The sequence below is a fragment of the Peromyscus maniculatus genome, chromosome 15 (genome assembly GCF_049852395.1).
Source record: "Peromyscus maniculatus bairdii isolate BWxNUB_F1_BW_parent chromosome 15, HU_Pman_BW_mat_3.1, whole genome shotgun sequence".
Taxonomy (NCBI): Eukaryota; Metazoa; Chordata; class Mammalia; order Rodentia; family Cricetidae; genus Peromyscus; species Peromyscus maniculatus.
In genome coordinates this window covers 57,095,585-57,116,532 of record NC_134866.1, presented here as the reverse complement: position 1 = coordinate 57,116,532, position 20,948 = coordinate 57,095,585, and the positions used below count along the sequence as shown (strand labels likewise).

General features: G+C 35.9%; 1 protein-coding gene across 8 annotated transcripts in view; it reads left to right on the top strand.

The window, feature by feature from the left end:
* The window catches only part of Slf1 (SMC5/6 complex localization factor 1), a 71,310-nt gene that overhangs the window by 1,434 nt on the left and 48,928 nt on the right, over positions 1–20,948 (top strand). For 6 of the 8 annotated variants that reach the window (XM_076551996.1, XM_076551995.1, XM_042261775.2 and 3 more), the window contains 3 exons: positions 7,358–7,471; positions 7,628–7,703; positions 8,746–8,986. In XM_076551996.1, the coding sequence (XP_076408111.1) occupies positions 7,358–7,471; positions 7,628–7,703; positions 8,746–8,986 (431 nt within the window). Of the gene's footprint in view, positions 1–2,869; positions 2,915–5,554; positions 5,576–7,357; positions 7,472–7,627; positions 7,704–8,745; positions 8,987–20,948 lie in introns of those variants that run through there. The other 2 variants (XM_076551992.1, XM_076551994.1) reach the window with 2 other exon arrangements.

Below are 20,948 nucleotides of genomic sequence, written 5' to 3'. Positions count from 1 at the left end.
TTGTTCTACAAGTCTTTTCTTTCCAATGTTTAAAAAACATGTCAAGAATAAAGTCAGTTCTCCATAAGGTCAAAATAATAAAAACCTAAAGAAACCGAAGAACCTTTCCAAAGAACAAAAAGCTATAGTGGAACATCACCTGTTGTTATTTTAATTGATTACAGCGAAATTATTTTGAAATTGAAAATATAATGCTATTTTTGATAAGAAAATCCGTTTGAAAAATTGAAATAATTGATTCCAAGTCTGTCTTGAGAGAAAAATGATGGAATCTGTTTTGCTTAAAGAAAAATAACAGTACTCTTTAGAATATTGCTAGAAATGTGTATTTTAGACATTGGTATTTTTCCAAAAACAATGAATAACTGTTTAAATCTTTGCGTTTGTTGCTCTAAATGTCTTACCCATGTAGTAGATTCTTTTTCATGCTTTCCTGTTGTACTGGTGGAATATTGATTGCTTTGTAGAATTGTAATGTGTTTATGAAAAGTAGATTAAACCTGAAGTTTAAGCCTGGTTGGAATTGTGGAAAGGGTATAGCCTTTTCACAGAACACGCTTATCTTTGAATCTTGGTTTCACTATTTTTACAAAAATGTGACTCCCTAAAGTAGGTTTTTTGTTTTGTTTTGTTTTTTTGTCTTTTTGATTTTTTTCCTCTGCCCCTGGTGGTAGGGATTGACTCGGTGCTTATTTCCTGCTAAGTATATACTATATTGTATTACCAAGTTATCTCCCTTCCTTATCTAGTATATATATATATATATATATATATATATATATATATATATATATAGTGTAGTATGTACTGTATTACCAAGTTATATCCCTTCCTTAATCTAGTATCTTGTATTCTCATCTGTATGCAGGTAAATATAGTGGAAAATATATGAAGTGTATAGACCACAGTAGGCCCTTAAGAAGAATTAAATCAAACATTTTAATTAACCAATTTTAAACTCATACTTTTCATACAGAAAACTTTCTTTGTACAGTTTGCTTCATAAGAATTCTTTACACCCTAAATTGAAAGGTTTAGCCCAGCTTACATTTTGTACAGTGTTGGATAGATGGTATATCTCTACATTTTCCTTCAGTCTCTTATTTTTTTCTCTCTCACCACATTCACTTTTTATTAGTTCTCTGTTGCCAAATTTCCCATTAAAGGAATTAATAATTGCTCCTTTTCTAAGAGACAAGAACATTTCTCACATCTATCACTAGAGACTTCTGGTTTTCTGTTTCTATTTTCTGTCTTTTTTTTAGTTGTATGTTGCTTGTAGATTGAACCTAGGGTCTCTTACACATGCTACTTAGACACTGTAGCATTAAGCTACATCCCCAATCCCTCCAGACCTCTGTTAAATAATTAATAATATATCATATCATTGAAAGATGGGGCAGGAAGTAAGACAACTTTTTTCCATACTTATTTTGTGTGTGAATGTGTATACATGTTCTTCCATGTGAGTCTTGGGATCAGACTCAGGTCTCGAGGGTTGGTGGCGAGTGCCTTTACCTGCTTGCTGAGCCATCCATCTCCTTGGCACTAACATAACAACATCTTTTAAAACAAATTCCAAAGGCTTGCTGAGTCCAATTCGACCAAGGGTCTGTTTTTTCCTGGGCCCAGAAGGGTGAGGATTCCTACACTCCACTTGAAATTAAAGCATTCAGAGCTTACAGAATTTCACTCACACGGGATGAGTACTAAGACATGAGTGTATGCTTTGCAACTTTGTAAGCAGGAGGAAATCTAATGCTTTGACCATATTAGGTTTCATTTTAATTTTCAGTTTCAATTTCTCAGATCTTTCAAGTTTTGAATTCAAAGCAGTAAAGTCAACTGTACGGGAGACTTATGTATATGCTTTTTGGAAGAAAGGATTTTTCAAATGTTCTCTAGTAAAAGAAGGCTTCAAATCAAAATAGTTTCCTGTTACAATGAAAATGAAGAGAGTGCTAATTTTCAAAATGTGTTTTATTATATTTATTAACAAGAATACTACATGGAAACATAATCATAAAAAATAGGGAAGTACATTCCCAAATTTTATTATATTTACTTGTTTTTCATATGCACATTAAACTAATACATTAGTTTTATAAGGTGAAGAAATTAGAGATAAGTTTAATCACTATGTACTTTTGAAATTTTCTACACTCAAAATGTTGGTTGAAATTAAAAAATGAAAATTGGTAAAGATTATTTTAGAAGTAAAAATTTAGTTTTTACACACACATATATAGCTGGCTATGAAACATTATAATGCAGAATAGGGAAGAAAATCCTTACTTGCCTCCAAGGACTTGGTTACGCATCCTGTCTTCTCTTTTCTGCAGTAATGTGTAGCCAGCTGTTCATCCTGCTTTTTGTCGCTCCCTCCTACCCCACTTGCCTGTCCCATAAGGTCACACTCTGTATGTCCATGCTGACCTCTGACTTGTAGTCATTGTCCTGTCTCAGCTGCAGACCTTTGTTTTGTTACCTGTATTCCTGCCTTGATTTTCACTTTTGCTTCCTTGTTTTTGAGACAGGGTCTCAATGTAGCTCTTGCTGGCCTGAAACTCACAGTGTAGTCCAACCAGGCTGGCTTAAATCAGAGATCCACCTGTCTCTGCCTCCCTAGTGCTGAGATTAAAGGTGTACACTAGCACTGGCATATTGTAAAGAATTGAAAGGTTCTATTAAAAAACTTAGCATAAAATATTACACCATCACAGTAATGAGAAATGTAAGTTTCCTGGTGCTTCTAGCTGACACCAACTGTCCAAGAATTTCAGGCATCAAGGATAAGCCTTGGTGAGAGATATTTTAAGACAGTCCACGCCACAGTGACAGTTGCTTGCTCTGTATAAAGGGCAGCCTGTTCACAGACACTGTCTCCTGATATTTGTGTTTTACATGGTTCAGGGTGAGTACATTTTAAGAATTACTACTATAAAGTTTTTAAAATATTACTACAAAAGAGTTTTTTTATAACTAGGAATTTACTGGTGTAATTTTTTATTATAAAGATAAGCAAATAATAAAAATAAATGGTCTCTTTTCTCCTCATTTATGTGAAGATGTCATCAGTGTGGTGCTTAAAGGTTCATATGTCCTACTCCCTTACCCCCACCTCAGCTGGGAAGATAGGAACATTTTCTAGAAATGCAACTAGTATTAACTGTGTTATGGAATGTTTGTTCTTTCTGGTACTGGAAGATTTCAGTCTTCCGTACTTCAGAACATATGTTACCTACATAAACTTTAACCTTAGTCTAAGTTACCTGGCTTATTGATATGCTTTAAGGACATTTCTGTAGTGTTCTCTTTTAACTCATTGGCACATCAGGCTCTTTACTTTCTCTTAAACTTCCAGGGTATGGAAGAACCATCAAACTACTACTTATGTATAAAATACATCCTTGTCTGTATTGCCATGTTTATGTATATATCAATTGTCCTGTGTAGTCATATATATTGGATGTCATGTAGACCCTTTTGTTTCATACAGTATGATGTTCAAAAACGTTGCCTTTGCTTTAGGTTGTTGGTCACATAATTACAGAAGGCAATTAGACTAGTCTTGGCATTCTTAAAACTGCTAGCTGTGTGCATGTCCATGATTTACAGCTCTGTGAAAGTTAACTAGCGTATCTCCTGTTTTTCTGATAAACTTGTGAATAAATATCTTGCATTCTGATTTGTTTTTAGACATGTATGTGCTCATGCTGTTTGAATCAGCTTGTTTTATCACTTGGATTTCTTCCTTTTCCTCTTTTTATATGAATAGTGTCAGTTTCTTAGTAAGCATTTTCGAAGTAAGGAAATTGCTTTAAAAATGCTTTTGTGCTTTCTGCTGTTGTATACTACAGTTGGTCCTATTTTCATCTTATTATGAGACATTGTTTTAGTAGAAAATGCTGCTAAATATATGGAGGTGATTACTGCCATTAAAATGTATATTACAAAGGTAGGTTTAAGATGGAAACTGCATTATATATATTTATTCTAATAAGTTCAAATAATTTAACAATTTATACTTCAAAATAAAATGTATTAAAATGTTACTTCAGAACTTAAAGTACCAATTACTGATATGAAAAGAACAGTGTGATGGATGTTTTTCTTTTATTTTTATATACCATGTAATTTTCATAAAGCATAATGCAATATTAAAAGCCAACTTATTGGTGATAGTGTTACAGCAGTTTTTGTAACTTTTGTTTTGATTATTGGGGGCAGGAGGGCATGGGGATTGATCCCAGTGTCCTCTTCAAGATAATCAGGTGCTCTGCTCCAAAGCTTCACCCGCCCCTACTCCAGTTAGTCATTAACAGTTTTTAATGCAGCGTATATTCCATAAGTAAGACTGTAAGTTTTAAGAACTACTCTGATCCCGCTCCTTTTCATAACATTTCTTGAAATAGCCTGCTAACTAGTTTTGAAAACTCTTCAATACATAAATAAAAATATAATTTTGGAAATATATACTATGTTTAAAGTCATGTCTTCTCATAACTGACTTGAGATCTATAAAAACACTGATTAAAATCAAGACTTTATATAGCTACATTGAATTTTAGTTATTTCTCAAGAGATATCATTTTCTAAATGAAAATTGTTAAAGAGTTTTCTTAATTCTTTTGAGTGAGTGAAGGAAACTTTCTCCCCTGGTTGTAGGCATCTGCTGTGTAATGCGAGTGTGTCTTGACTGGGTGCGTGTGGATGTTTCGGGATCAGACAGTATCTTTGCTTGCAGTGCAGCATAGTCTTTGTGTAGTTGTCTGTATTGCTAGTCTGCATTATTGGGCATTGTCATTGAAGAGCTAACCATGTTAACCTTGAAAATGGTTTTTATAATGCACAGTAAAAAGATCCTTTTACTGGGGACATACTTGTGTCTTATTTATTGATGATAGTATTTTATAGATATATTTCTTTCGTGAGATACCATGCATATTAGTGTATATTTTATAACTGTGTCTTAGCCAGACCAAAGCCCTGTACCTTACATTAACGCATTTGCTTCATTTGAAAGTCTTATTCTTGCCGGGCGTTGGTGGCGCACGCCTTTAATCCCAGCACTCGGGAGGCAGAGCCAGGTGGATCTCTGTGAGTTCGAGGCCAGCCTAGACTACCAAGTGAGCTCCAGGAAAGGCGCAAAGCTGCACAGAGAAACCCTGTCTCGAAAAACCAAAAAAAAAAAAAAAAAAAAAGAAAGAAAGTTTTATTCTTATATTTAGTGTTTTATATCTGAGTTTCATTATTTTAGAGGGCTGATGCTGTGTACTTATTGCCTCTTTTGGAATCAGTTGGCAAATACTGAAGACAGATTTTCTGAGGTCATAATATCAGCTTCTTTTACTGAGTAAAAATTGGTTTGAGAGAGATGGCTTTGATATGCAGCTCTACTGTGCTCTTTACTATATGCCCTGTGAATTGATCTGCCCCTGCAGTGCAGGACTCCCAGCAGCTCCTTGAGATGTGTCAGAAAGCATTAATGTGAGCTGTCTTCACAGGTATTCAGATGTGCTGAGAAAAGCATATCACTTGGGTCTCAAGGAGCTTCTGCCTACTATGATACAGGGTAGGAAGAGGAACTGCAATCGCTTTACCCTAGCTAACATTTCTTAGGAGCTTTAAGCGTGAAAAAAGAAGGTTCACTCCTGACCCTGTGTGATATTTTAAATGTAAATGGTTTATAGTGAAACTCTCAGTGTTACTCCAGAATGAATTTTGACCTGGAGGATAGGAAGAGAGAGAGAGAGAGAGAGAGAGAGAGAGAGAGAGAGAGAGAGAGAGAGAGAGAGAGAGAGAGAGTGTGTGTGTGTGTGTGTGTGTGTACAGTTGTCCAGAGGTGTTACAGGGTTTTGATTCCAGGACTCCCCCATCAGCTACCAAAATCAGATCACCTAAATTATGTATTCTCTTCCACATTTTAAATCATCTCTCAAGAACTTAAAATCCCTAATCCAGTATATTCTGTGTACATAGTTATTACTTTATTTGGATATGGAATAGTATTGAGAGGAAAAGAAACATTTACATGTTCAACTTCAAGGATTTTCCCCCAGATATTTGACATGTATATTCTGGTATGGAACTCATAAAGCCTTATTTTAGTTCTTGAAAATAAAATTTCTATAAGATTTTATTCACTTAAATCCTGTGTTTAAATACTATACTTTTAAAAGATTGTCTTGTTTTGACTTTAGGTTTATGGGTTTTTCTTTTTTTCCCCCTTTTTCTTTTTGTTTTGCTTATTTTTTGTGATGTATATTGCCTGAATGCAGGGCCATGTCTATGATAAGTGTACATACTATGCCCAACACTTAAAGATTACTTATTTTTAGTGATATAGATATATATTATATATATAATATATATTTATATATATATATATATATTATATATATCTCAGAACATGTGTGGGGGCAGTAGGGAGAGAGGAAGTAATTAAAAATCTATGTTGTAGCCGGGCGGTGGTGGCGCACGCCTTTAATCCTAGCACTCGGGAGGCAGAGCCAGGCGGATCTCTGTGAGTTCGAGGCCAGCCTGGTCTCCAAAGCGAGTTCCAGGAAAGGCACAAAGCTACACAGAGAAACCCTGTCTCGAAAAACCCAAAAAAAAAAAAAAAAAAAAAAAATCTATGTTGTAACAGAAGTTGGAGTAATTGTGCCTGTCTCTTAAATTATTTACTATAAATGCTGTGGAAATATGAGTCTTGTTAGTAACTTTGGTGACCAGTATATATTCTTTAGTTTTGCCCACATTTTGAAAACTACCATGCAACTGGTAGTTTCATTTTCACAAGTGTGCTTATTTGAAAAGCTTTCAACAAAAACTCATGCTGAAAACATAAGTATGCTCATATTTATCTAGGCCCCTATCATTTTGTGAAGAATCATATTCAACAGTGTGATTTAATGGCAAATAATATCAAAACAACAACAAAAATTCACTTTAAGATTCTGAGAGCCGGGCGGTGGTGGCGCACGCCTTTAATCCCAGCACTCGGGAGGCAGAGCCAGGTGGATCTCTGTGAGTTCGAGGCCAGCCTGGACTACCAAGTGAGTCCCAGGAAAGGCGCAAAGCTACACAGAGAAACCCTGTCTCGAAAAACCAAAAAAAAAAAAAAAAAAAAAAAAATTAAAAAAAAAAAAGATTCTGAGAAAAATAATTTGAAACTGGCTTTTATTGTAGTAACTAAATTTAACATCATTACTTACAGTTAAGGCTTGCATGTTTAATTCATAACATATTTCATGATTTTAGTTTCTTTTTAGTACTCATAATTAAGAAAAAAAAGAAGTCACCTTTATGCATAATCTTTAACATCTGCTGTCTTCTGTATGTGTGTATATGCTAGATGGGAGATGGTGCCACAAAGCATGTCATCCAGATGACAGGATTTAAGATGGAAGAAAAGGAAGCTCTAGTCAAGTTACTTTTAAAACTAGATTGCACTTTTATTAAGAGTGAGGTGAGTATGGAAATGTACTAAAATATTCAACATAAAGTTAAAACATAGAATTAAAAAAACAAAATCAAAATGGCCTTATATTGTAAAAGTAAAAGGTTCCATTATTAAGAAAATCTCACTCTAGTAACATTTTTTCATGTGGATTCTTCCCTTCAGAAATATAAAAATTGTACACACCTTATAGCTGAACGCCTGTGCAAGAGTGAAAAATTTTTAGCAGCTTGTGCAGCAGGTAAGTAAACTCCCTTTCTCCAACTCTTGAAAAAAAATGTCATCTTAATGGAAGAAATCTCAAGTCTCTGGAAATATATTATGCTTATTATGTCAGATATACATGTGGTGTTTTCTGATTTTTTTAAAGATACTTGATTTTTCTTTATTCTGATTAAAATTTTCTAACACATTGAAATACATATTAAATAGGAAGAAATATTTACTTTGTCACAAATTTAGTTTTAATGTTTTGCTTAAGAAAAAAAAATTGTCTTAACAAAAAGATTGGGACAAAATACCCATCCTTAACGAAAGCTTCAGTGAAGCCTCCCGCTGCAGCCCCTTTGCCTTCCATCCTGTCTCGTGACAGAGGTGGGTCCTTCTCCCAGGCTGCTGTCCCTCTGTCTCCACTGGGAAGCAATTCTTCCTCCTCTCGTTTTCTAAGATAGTAAATTCTGTTACCCGAGTTGAGAGCTGGCATTCTCATCTCACCTTTTCCTTACTACTAATTCACAAGTAGCTTTTTTCTGTGGTGATTGAGTCTTAGTCATGAATGCCACATCATTTTTTACATTCATTGCCAGAGAAACATTTAGATTATGACTAACCTTTACAAACAAAACTTCTTGCTGTTTAAGTGATCAGTGGTGCCCACATAAGCAGCAGAATATGACATTTCCTATAAAATTCACTAATCAATAAATTTAATATAGTATAACAATACTGTGAATGTTATTTAAATAGTTTAGCATGGGAGGAAATAAACCTAACCCAGAAAAATGAATTCAGTTAGTAATAATAGTTCAAGTAACACCTTTACTTTTAATCTTTAGATTTATATTTCATTTAGTAGTATTTAGAATTATGGCTATGTGTCATAGAAAAGATTATATACAATGTTCAGTGATATTGAAGGCCTCTTGAAATTTTATTTTAAAAAGTTTTGTCAGTTTATCATGAGGATCTCATGTATAAAAAGGATGATAAGTTGCTATTTGATCTTTATTGTTTACCATTTAGCAGAACTAAAGTTCTTTTGTGACAGTTCATTTGCTTTCTAGGAAAATGGGTATTAACGAAGGACTACATAATTCATAGTGCCAAAAGTGGCAGATGGCTTGATGAAACAACTTATGAATGGGGATATAAAATTGAAAAAGACTCACATTATTCACCCCAAATGCAATCTGCACCTAAAAGATGGCGTGAAGAGCTGAAACGGACTGGTGCTCCAGGAGCTTTCCACAGATGGAAAGTTGTCCTCCTTGTGAGGGCAGATAAGCGAAGTGATTCTCTTGTAAGGTACGATGGGATTTTATACATTTGAAGCAGTGGATGAGGTCTTGTTTCTATGAATACCTTCTAATATTTATGTTCAGTTATAAGTCAGAATGAGATAAGATATTCTTTTTACAACTGAGAAATTTATTTTTAGTTACTTTTTTTGAGAACTTTATGCATGAACACTACATCTACATCATTCCCACCTCCCCATCCCCCATCCAACTCCTCCCGTGCCCTCCCTGTTTTTAATGATCACTTTTTCATTATTATTACATGTACACACACACACACACACACACACACACACACACACGTACACCTGTGTATATAACCCACTGAGTCTATTCAGCTTTGCTCATTTGTCATGTGTCTAGGATTTTATCTCTCAAATCAAGCGTTGTGCATGAATGTATGAGTTTCTTAATAGAACAAAATTTGTTTTATAGATGGGGTTTGATTATTCTGGTGATCTCCATTTTATTTCCCATGTTATTTTGTTCAACTCAAGAAAATAAAAGAGAAAGCGATACTTAGGAAATTTTGAAGCATTCTTAAGCTTTTGCTAGTTTATTATTATCAGAGAGGCTTGCTTGGGATTTATATAGTACTGTCTTTGTGGTTCATACTATTTCCATCATAACTTAATTTCTTTCTTTCTTTTTTTTTTGTTTTTTTGTTTTTTTGTTCAAGACAGGGTTTGTCTGTGTAGCTCTGGATGTCCTGTAGACCAGGCTGGCCTCGAACTCATAGAGATCCACCTGCCTCTACCTCTGAGGGCTGGGATTAATGGTGTGGGCCCCAATGCCCAGCTCATTTTGTCTTTTTAAGTACAAGGAATTTTTATTTGTGAAAGTGTGTGTATAGGTGTGCCCATGCATGCATTTACAGAGGAAAGAGCTCACATCTTTCCTAGTTACTTTTCACCTTATATTTTGAGACATGCTGTCTCACTGAACCAGGGCTTGCTGATTAGGCTAGGCTTGCTGGCGGGCTGGTCCAGCTCTTGGAATCCTCTTGTCTGTCTGCAGTGCTGGATTATGGGTGCACACCACTCTGCCTGTGTGTTGACATGGGTGCTAGAGATCCAAACTCAGCTTCACCCACTGAGCCACCTCCCCATCACCTTCAAGGGGGAATGACTTCTCACTGCTAAACGGTATCAGTAAAACCAGGGCTAGAGCCTTAACTGTTTCACCAAAATGTAATTTATGCGCAACGAAACACACCATCTTAAGTGTACATTTTGGTGAATTTGGTGAACTTATACAGTAATGTTAACCTACCTGTATCAAGAGAAGAGCTCTTGTGTCCTTGTACTTCTAATTCTGGACCACAAATGCCAGACGGCCACTGGTTTCTTGTCTGTTATTTTGCCTTAAGTGTTTTGAGGTTTGTTTGTATGGTATATTTCTTTGATCTATCATCATTTGCCTTGTGCTGTAGTTAGGATTGTTCTTGTGTAGTATTCCACTGTATGAATGTATTGTAACCTTTTGTTTATTTTTTGTTAGACATTTAAGGTGTTTTGTCTTTGTTAGTTAAGCTGCTTTTAGTATTTGAGTATAATTTTTTACATAGATATGATTTCATTTCTCTTAAGAAGTATCTAGGAATTGTTAGCTGAAATGGCAAATTTATACTGAACATTATAAGAAAATGCCGGATTGTTTCCTAAAATAATTGAGCCACATTTGCTTAACCTTGTAAGAACACTGTGGTAGGGTACAGTTAAAATGGACCTGTCTTTGCACTTTTGCTAAACTCACTGGCTGTGTATGTAGTCTGTTTCAAGAACTCATGTTCTAGGTAATCATATTTAGTTCTACCTACCATCATCAGACATTTGGGTTAGCTTTGTAGTGATCTTGGAGTCAGTTAATTTGACTCTTTCGACTTTAATATTTTTTAAGCTCTTTGTGAACCTGGATTCTTTGAATTTCTGCATGTTAGAATCAGCATGTGAATTTCAAGTAAAAGTCAAATTGAGGCTTTCACTGGGATTGTGTTTTATTTGTGGTTTTGACTTTGTGAGAATTGAACTTTTAACACTATTGATTCTTCCTTAGGGTACACTATGTGTCTCTACAGGTGTCCTTTAATGTTCTGTTAGTTATATTGCTTCTTTGTTAGATCAGCTGGCCCTTATTTAACCCAAGTACAGGGAGTATAGTCCTGCGCCACCACACTCAGCATGGTTCTTAGTTTTTGTTGTATTAATTTTATGCATATATCGCTTAATGTATTGCTTGCTACTTTTGTATTTGGAGAAGCTGTTATAAATAAATCACTAAGTTTTTATCTGCATCTATGGGGATTTCTGACTTTTCTGTTTTATTCTCTTAATGATTATCCTGGTTGATTCTTTTAAAAAGTTTTTTTGAAGTGTCCAGGTGTTTTGCCTGCATCTATTTATATGTACCATGTGTGCCGTACCCTCAGAAGTCTGAAGTTTCCTCTAAAACAGGAATTCTGACAATTGTGAGCTGCCACATAGATGCTGGGAACCAAAACCTGGGTTTGTCGTAAGAGCAGTAAAGTATTCTTAACTATCTTTAGCCCCTACTGATTAGTTGTTAGTGTTAAACAAATTTGTATTCTTGAGATAAACTATGTCATGATATAGTATCCATTTTCAATATATTGCTCATTCTGTTTGCAAATACTTTTGAGTTTTCTGTTTTCATCCTAATAAATGACTTCAGTGCACAATAATATTTAAACTTCATATCCTATTTAATGGTGACTTACCTTCCATAATAGTAACTGTAAGTGAGGGCACAGTGAAGTTTTTGAACAGGACCACTATGTGAGTAGAAAGAAAAGTTTATTGAGAGAACAGACTGCCAGTCAGCTTCCAAGAATTGAGGACAACAGTTTGGCAGGAGAGTGAGCAGATTTTATATGATAGTCAGCAAAATAGAGGTCTTTGAGCTGATGAAGGCTGTTAAGATTAAGCTGGAATGAGATGCCCTTGCAAAGGTAATTGACCACTGGAATGAATAAGAGAGGTAGTGGTTTTCTTGGTAAACAAAGCTGCATTGGGAAATTCCTGAGTAGTGCTAAGTTTAGGCTACTCTTTACCCTTTTGTTTAAGACATTATCTCCAGCACTGCCATTTTGGGGGCCAATTTGGACCCAACAATGACAAGGCAAGGATGCTCACTCTGACCATTTTTATTTAGCATTTTACTGGCTTTACTGACCAATACTGTAAGCATGTAGACACACACAATTAAAATCAAATAAAAAAGAAAGGAGGAAAAGTGAAAAAAGGGAAGCTTAACATTGAAAAGAAACAAACATAATTGTCTTTTTTAGACATAATTAACTAAAAATTTATCAAAAAGAAGGTACTGAAACTGTTAAGTGAATTTAGCCAGATCACTATGAATTTTATAGAATGGGCAAAGAATAATTGCAAATTGAAATTAAGTTAGTGTCAGGGGCCATGCAAGAGGAACAGCAAGCAGCTTTTGGACTCATGGAAAAGGGCCCACTAGTTAGCCTTGGAGAGACAGAGCTCCGGGGGCTACATTTCCTGAGGACCTGCTGTTGTTGAGCACAGCTCTGCTTGTTGCCCTCACAGTCACCAGTCCCTTACACTCTGCAAGTTGTGTGACATCTCTACAGGGTTCCTAGCCCCTGGCTGGGCAACGTCACTGTTACTTACAATAGTAGTGATGACTTTTTCCAAGATTTGTACTGGAGCAGATTAATGATTCAACCGCCACCCTTAGAAAGAATTTAGAGATGTAGATTGTTAGTAAACTTAGGTTAAGATATTTTTGTTAATAGTTTTGATATAGAAAATGTTGAGAAACAATTTAAAGTTTAGAAAGGCACACTTTTAATAGAGGTCAAGGGACAAGAACAAAGGAAGCCTGGTTATTACTAGCTGATGTGCCTTCCTTGCTAAGATAGATTGGTGACCAAAGGCAATTATTAATTTCCCTTGTCTTCCTAGTATGATTTCATAAAAATTGTTGTTGGGTGGGTGTGCACTCTGAGGACTTAAAGTAGGAATGGCTAATTCCTTTTTATATATAAGCTTAGATTTGTGATTCTTTTACAGTCTTTTGCAAGGTTACCTTTTGAGATAAATACTAAAATGCTTGATCCTTTCTTTATGACCGAAAACAGCTGCCTACCAAGTACAAAAGGAATTGGTTGAAATATACTTGGCTTGCTTAAAACTTTGTTAATCAGTTAATCACTTATAAAGGAATCATTGTTTGGGGGTGAAGATGTTATGGTGGGAATATTAATACAAAGAAAAATGTTTAACTAATTGTGAGCTTGTAAGAAAAATGTAACTTGTGATCATAATGTGATTTCTTCCTTTGTAAAGATTTTTTGTTTTTTGAAAATATGTAATTTGTGGTTGTGAGGTCATCTTTTCTTGTGTAGAAATTTTTGTGTCAGGAGATAAAAACATTAAGAGAAAATAAGAGAAATGGGAGGAAAACATCAAGGAAGATGGAGGAGGAGGACATCGGGAAGATGGAGGAGGAGGACATCGGGAAGATGGAGGAAGACATGGGGAAGATGGAGGAGGAGGACATCAGGGAGGATGGAGGAGGAGGACATCAGGGTATAAGAACAGAACAGAGAAAGAACAAGTAGGAACAAGCAAAATTAAAATTAAGCTTTGGCCATCAGATAAAGTACCCATGTGTGTCTGTCTAGTAGTTTGCTGACTCCACACTTCCTTTTCAGTTTCTGTCTTGCTGAGGGCAAGTCTTCTCAGCAAGTTAGTTTAAAATTTATTTTATTGATTTCTACATTTGTTTTTTAAGAGACATTTTACTGAAATGCACTTAACGTGCGTATTCCCATTGTCTTCCGTATGATGGTAGAGATGTGTACCATCAGCACATAATTTAAACATTGTGGTTTCATCTCTGGTATATTTTCTGCTGAAGGGAGCGCAGTATTAGTACATCATCACACTTCATAAGCACTGTAGTTATTCATGCCTTGGCTCTTCCACCCATATTCTCCCACCTCTCTGTCTTTATCTTACTTGTTCTACTTCCTCTGTATTTATCCTTTGGGGACATTCATAAGAATAATCCTCTTATTTACTTAATTGTGTATATTTTAACTTATATATTTTCATTCCCTACCTCCTCTCCCATATCCTTGTAAATTAAACCTCTGAGAACTAATGCACCTGTACTTTTGTTAAGATTTATTCTTTAAGATTCTACATAAGACTGAAGTCTCTGCCTGGTTATTTGATTTTATTGTAAGGTTCTCTAGTTTCATTCATGTTTTTACAAATGACAGAGTTTTATTTTGTATGAGCTAAGCAGTGTTCCACCATGTATCTCTAACACATTTTCTTTATCACCTGGTAAGCATCTTGGCTGTTGTGAATAGTTCTACAATAAATATGTATACCTCTTTAACATAAAACTTTCCCATCCTAAGAGTTTATATTCAGTAGTGGTAGTTGAGTATATGGTAGTTCTTTCCTATTTTAGATAGTCTTTATACTGTTTGCACATGGCTGTGCTTGTTCTGCTCTTACCAACAGCAACCAGGGGTCCTTTCCTTCACTTTGATAGTCGCCATTAGTTAATGAGTCCTCCAATAACTCAAACCTAAAAGGTTATGTTTGGAATTCTTGCACAGAGGTGGTAACCTGGAGGTTTGTAAGCTCTGGACCCATATGCTTTCCCTATAAAGCTCTTCATGTCTATACTTTGTAATTTCCTTTATGGCAGATATAAGTGCGCCTTACGTCTTTCTCGGTTCTAAGAGCCAAGGAGAAAATTTGATCAAAGGAGGTAGTGTGGGGAACCCACTTTGATAGACAGTCAGAAGCACGGGTCAGGCAGCATAGGGACACTGGCTGTGAGGGTTTGAGTAAGAATGCCCCCATAGACTCAGATGTTTGAACACTTGGTCCCCAGTTAGTGAGACTGTTGGAGACAGACTACAAGGTGTATGGCCTCTGAGATTTCAAATTTCACCCCAGGCCCAGTGTGTGTGTGTGTGTGTCTGTCTGTCTGTCTCTGTGTCTCTCAGTCTCCTCTGTCTCTCTCTCTCTTTCTGCTGCCACGCCCCCAACCCCCCCCCCCCCCCCCGCCTGCAGCTTAAGGATCAGATGTGGGATTTCATCTACTACTCAAATGCCATACATGACCTCTTGCTTGCCGCCACACTTCTTGCCATGATGGTCATGGACCAATGCTCTGAAACTGTAAGTGAGTTCCACAAATAATTGGTTTTTTTTTTTTTTTAGAAAGACAGTTGCCTTAGTTACACTGTTTCAGCATGGCAATGGGATAGTAACTAAAAGACATTGGAATACAAAATGGATAAGGGTACAGTTCTGGGGTCTGAACTGTCAGTCTGTGGAATGTGATGCTATTATCAGGTAAAGGCACCTAGGGAGTGTTGGCTTCTGTAAAACTGTTGCTCACTCACTGATAACAGAGAAATTTCCATTCATTCCAAGAGCACAGAGGGTTTCTATGTTCATTATGGTGGCATGCATGCAGAGGATCCCCCACCACACACACACTTCCAGTGATCAGTCTAATCTATTCTTCCTTGAGGTGTAACATTAAGCTGTTAATTTTTTCTTCTTCTTAGTGTATTGTGTTGGTTTTTCCAGTCCTTATGGTAAAATACCCAGTCTTGTATGGTTTCGATGAGAAATCACTTGTCATTCTTTGCTTATTTGGGTATGCCTTATCTGTTTTCCTTCACGATTTTTCTCTTGACCATTGGTTTTTAGCAATTTGAATTTGTGTGTTGGGGCAGGTGGGAGGTTGTTTTGTTGTTGATTTATTTTGCTTATTGGGAATTTTTGGTTTTACTAGCTATTATTTATATTTTTCCTTCTCCTGGGTTGTTCCCCTGGAACTCCGTTGTATATATTGTAGAATACTTAGGTTTATTTTTTGTATTTTAATCTATCTTCACTTCAGTGATTTCTCAGTTGTGTCCATTCCACTGCTAAGTCTATATAAGAAATTCTTCCCTGATACTCGCAGCTTACTTTCATCCTTTCCAGTGGTCTCTAATTTGCAGTCATTGGGTGTATGCTTCCACCAGTTTTCTTTAGATCCTTGTAGTTGCTTACTGAGAATTTTAGCATCACTATAACATCTTAATTTACTATTGATTATTTTATCTTATGCTATTAGTTCAAGTAATTTTTCTAGTTCTGTGGTGTATGCTTTATGCTTTTTGTTGAATTTTGTTTTTTAAATGTTTTTGTTTTGTTCTATTGTGAAAAAAAACCTTTCCTACACTCTATTCTAACCATGCCCCTCCCTGCCTCTATACCACACAACTCCAAGCCTTTCCTTTTCAAACTAAGCAAGCAGAAACCAAAAAGGGAAAAAAAAATAGAGAAAGAAATACATACAGCACAAAAACAAAAACCAGAACACACAAACAATAGACCAATAAGATAAAAAATGCCTAAACAAAACAGTTTGAGACAAACTGCCTGCAAAATGCCAACTTACTTGCTTTTGTGTTGAGCTTGTCTGACATAGTTAACAGACTTATACTGCACTTGTAGGATGTGACTGGAATAATGTCCTCTAAGAGGTTTTTGAATAGAGAAAAATTGATACCAGTTTTCTGAATGTCTGGTAGGAAACAGAAGTGATGCTTCAGGTCCAGGCTGTTACTTGATAGGAGAACTTTTATTGATTAATTTCATTATTTGTTATTGGTCTGTTCGTTTGTTGTGGTTTTTTTTGGTTCAATCTTGATAAATTGTGTGTACAAGGGTTTAAATCCATTTATTTTAGGTTTCCCAACTTGTTTGTGTGTAATTGTTCATTAGAGTATGTTTTTGTGGAATCACTGTAATGTCTTTATTCATATATTAATTTGACTCTTCACTGTTTTTTTTCTTAATGTAGTTAATGGTTTCTCAGTTTTATTCTTCAAAATCTAGCTTTTAGTTCTATAGATTTTCTTCTATGTGTTTTCTAGCCTTCATTTTTGTCTTTTTAATATAAGGTCTAGTATCACAGGCTATTTAAAATTTTACCTTCCTGCCTAGGCTTTCTGAAAACTGGTATTACAAGTGTATGCCACCATACCCTGATCTTCTATTTCTTATTTTAGTATTTACATTGATCTATATTGTTCCATTTATTTGCCTAAGTTTGGATTTAGTTTGTTCTTATACTTCTTCCTTGAGGTGTAACATTAAGCTGTTAATTTTTTCTTCTTCTTAGTGTATTGTGTTGGTTTTTCCAGTCCTTATGGTAAAATACCCATCAAAAGTAAATGCAAGGAAAGAGGTTTATTTAGCTCAAGTTTCAGTTAATGTCTCGTCAGTTGTGGTGGGAAAGGAATGGCAGTGGAGCTTAAGGCAAGGCTGGTCACACATGTGCAGATCGGAACCCAGAGACCTGCCTTGAGAGAAAGCTGATCTGGACCCGCAAGTTTGACCTGCCCACTACAAACCGTACCTCCCACCTCAAAGGTTCTATACCCTCCAAAAACAGTGCCATCTGTTGAGGACCAAGTGTTCAAACTCCTGAGCCTGTAAATCTTTATTGTAAATTTGTCTTGAGGTATTTTATTGCCTTCCATTTTGGGGTTCCCTTTTTCCTCAAGGTCCTTTGGCCACCAGTCCATGAGGACAAAGGCAGAATCAGGGGCAGACAGCTTTGCACGGCCTGTGAACACGGCCGAAGCAGCCTTCAGGAGACAGCCTCAGTGAGGCAGCACAACTTGGTTCCACATGAGATAGGATTGGGGACATCAGCTGGGGAATCACCTGATTTGCATTAAGTGGCCTGCTCTTATCATATAGCTAGATTAGTAGCAGCGCAGCCATATCAAAACAGCTAGAGCTTGTCACCTAATTACCATATGGGCAGAAGGGGGAGAACTTTGTAGGGAACTGTCAAGGGTCATCCTTGAGATAATCAGGCATCCAGGATTAGAGACATTCTCCAAATGAGGTTAGGTAGAAGAGCCTGGGTGGGGTGTGTGTGTGTGTGTGTGTGTGTGTGTGTGTGTGTGTGTGTGTGTGTGTGTGTGTGTGTGTGTCCCCTCCATATTGTACCAAGCTAGGAGTGTGTGTGTGTGTGTGTGTCCCCTCCATATTGTACCAAGCTAGGAGAGAGTTGCCAAACCAATATAGACTGCAACTTCTGACCAGCAGAGCCTCCAACATAACTTTCAATGGACTATGTCCCCATTTAGAGTTTGTCTCAAGATGTTTTTTGTTTTCTTTGTTTTTGTCTTTTCAAGACAGGGTTTCTCTGTGTAGTGGTGGCTGTCCTGGAACTAGATCTGTAGACCAGGCTGGCCTTCAACTCAGAACTCAGAGATCTACCTGCCTCTCTCTGCCTTCCAAGTGCTGAGGTTAAAGGCATAGGACCACAACCGCTAAGCTCAAGATGTTTTTATTGTGGTTGTTTTACAATGCTTGTGATTGACCCCATGCTAAGCTTGGATCTCTCATGATATTACCAACTTTCGCCTTATTATTATTTAGTTAGGGTAGTGATTGTGTAACACTGCTTATTTTCCAGTTATTTGTGTTTTCTTTTAATTTGTAATACTGTCAGTAAAAAAAGATGGTGATTATGATTTTAGCTACATTAGATTTTCTTCAATTTGTTCAAATTTGTCTTGTGATCGCACATGATCACTCCTGGAGACTTTTCTGTATACTTGAGAAAAATATATATTGTTGCTTTTGGATGGAATGTTCTGCATGTGTATTCGGTCCCTTTGGTCTGATATATAGTTCAATTTAATGTTTCCTTTTCAGTTTCCTGTCTGGATAATCACCAGTGTTGAAAGCTAAGTTTCCTTATAATTTATTGTAATATAACTTTCCCTTTCTATCCTTAATATTTATTTGATATATTTTGGTTCTCTAGTATTATGTATATATGTGTGTGTGTGTGTGTGTGTGTGTGTGTGTGTGTGTGTGTGTGTTTATAATTACTGTATCCTTGTGATTAATTTCATAATGACATTTGCCTATTTTTATAGTTTTTTACTTCAAGTCTCTTTAAACAAATAGAAATACTTTTGGTTTCTCACCTGTGCATGCATTAAAGTTCAAGTCTTATAGACATGTATTTTGAGATGTGAGTTTGTTTATCTTTTGGTTGAAGAATTTAAGCCATTTGTGTTTAAAAAAATATAATTATTGGTAGGTAAGAACTTACTAATGTCTATGTAACGAACCCTCTAGTAACTAAAATCTAAAAGGATATGTTTTAGAATATTTGCTGAGCATGGAGCCTACCCTGAAATGTGGTTACTATACCCTGTGAGACTCCACCATAGAAAACTAATCTTGCCTTTGCACACGGGTGCCAGTTGCAGAAAGCTTCTTGGTTAGGGGTGGGATCCCTTTTCCACCTTCCCTTCTCAGACTGGCATCTCATCTGGCTTGAAGCTGTGCAGGCTTCATGCATGCTGTCAAAGTCTCCCAGTTAATGTGTGTATCAGTTTTGTTGTATCTAGGAATCACTGTTCTTTGGAGTCATCTATTTCCTCTGGCTCTGATATTCCTTCTGTCTCCTATTCCACATTAGCTCTCTCAGATCTGAGAGGAGGATTTCATGAAAAGATCACATTTAGGAATCTCTTCATTTTTTGCATATTGTCCAGTTGTGGGTTAGCTTTTCATAATGTTCAGGGTTTTATTTAGTTCATTATATATTTTAGATATTAGCCCTCTATTGGATGTGTAATTAGTAAAGATCCTTTTCACATTCTGTAGCCTGCCATTTTATCTGGATGGTGTTGTCCTTTGTCATAACGAAGCTTTTCTGTTTCATTGGGTCATATTTATTGTTTTCAGTTCCTATGCTATTGGTGTCCTGTTTAAGGAGTGTTTTTCTGTGCCACTGAGTTCAAGACTATTCCTCACTTTCTTATTCTATCAAATTCAGTGTATCTGGCCTTAGGTTAAAGTCCTTGATCCATTTGGAATTAAGTTTTGTACAGGATCTTGAATATGAATAGATTTGCTTTTACATGCAACCATCCAATTTGATCAGTAGTCATTTGTTAAAGATCCTGTCTTTTTTCTAGTGTGTATTTCTGGCTTCTTTGTCAAAAATCAGGTGTCCATAGGTTAGTAGAATTATGTCTGGGAATTCATTTGACTACATTGATCAAAGGGTCTAAAGTCAATACCTTGCTGTTTTTGTTACTGAAGCTCTGTAGTACAACTTGAAATTGGGGGTTGTAGTATTTCCAGCAGATCTTTTATTATTTGGGATTATTTTAGCTGTCCTGGGTTATTTGTGTTTCTATTTGAAGCTGAAAATTATCTTTTTAATTTCTGTGAAGAACTGTGTTGGAATATTGATGGCATTGTATTAAATCTATAGACAGTTTTTGACAGGATGGCCATTTTCATTATATTAATCCTACTGATTCTTGAGCGTGGGAGACCTTTCCAACTTCTAATGTCTTCCTCAATTTCTTTCTTCAGTGTCGTAATTGTCTTAGTTTTTTTTTTTAAATCAGTCCTTAGATTTTTAAAAATTAGTTTTTTTTTTAAATTTTTGGATGCCATTGTGAAAGGTACCATTTCTCTGATTTCTTAGTCTGCTTGTCATTTGTATATAGAAAGGCTACTGATTTTTGTGTGTTAATTTTGTATATTGCTACTTTCCTGAAAGTGTTTTTCAGCTGTACAAGTTTCCTATAGAATTTTTAGATTAGATCTTTTATGTATAAAACAGTATCTTCTTCAAATAAATATACTTTGACTTTTCCTTTCCTATTTGTATCCCCTAGTTTTTCTTCACTTGTGTTATTGCTCTAGCTAAGACTTCACATATTATATTGAGTAGGTATGGAGAGAGTGGACAACCTTATCTTGTCCCTGATTTTAGTGGATATGCTTTGAGTTTTTTTTCCATTTAGGTTGATGTTGTTTGTGTTGCTATAGATTGTCTATTATGTTGAGGTATGGCCCATATATTCCTATCATTCCAGGACTTTTATCATGAAAAAA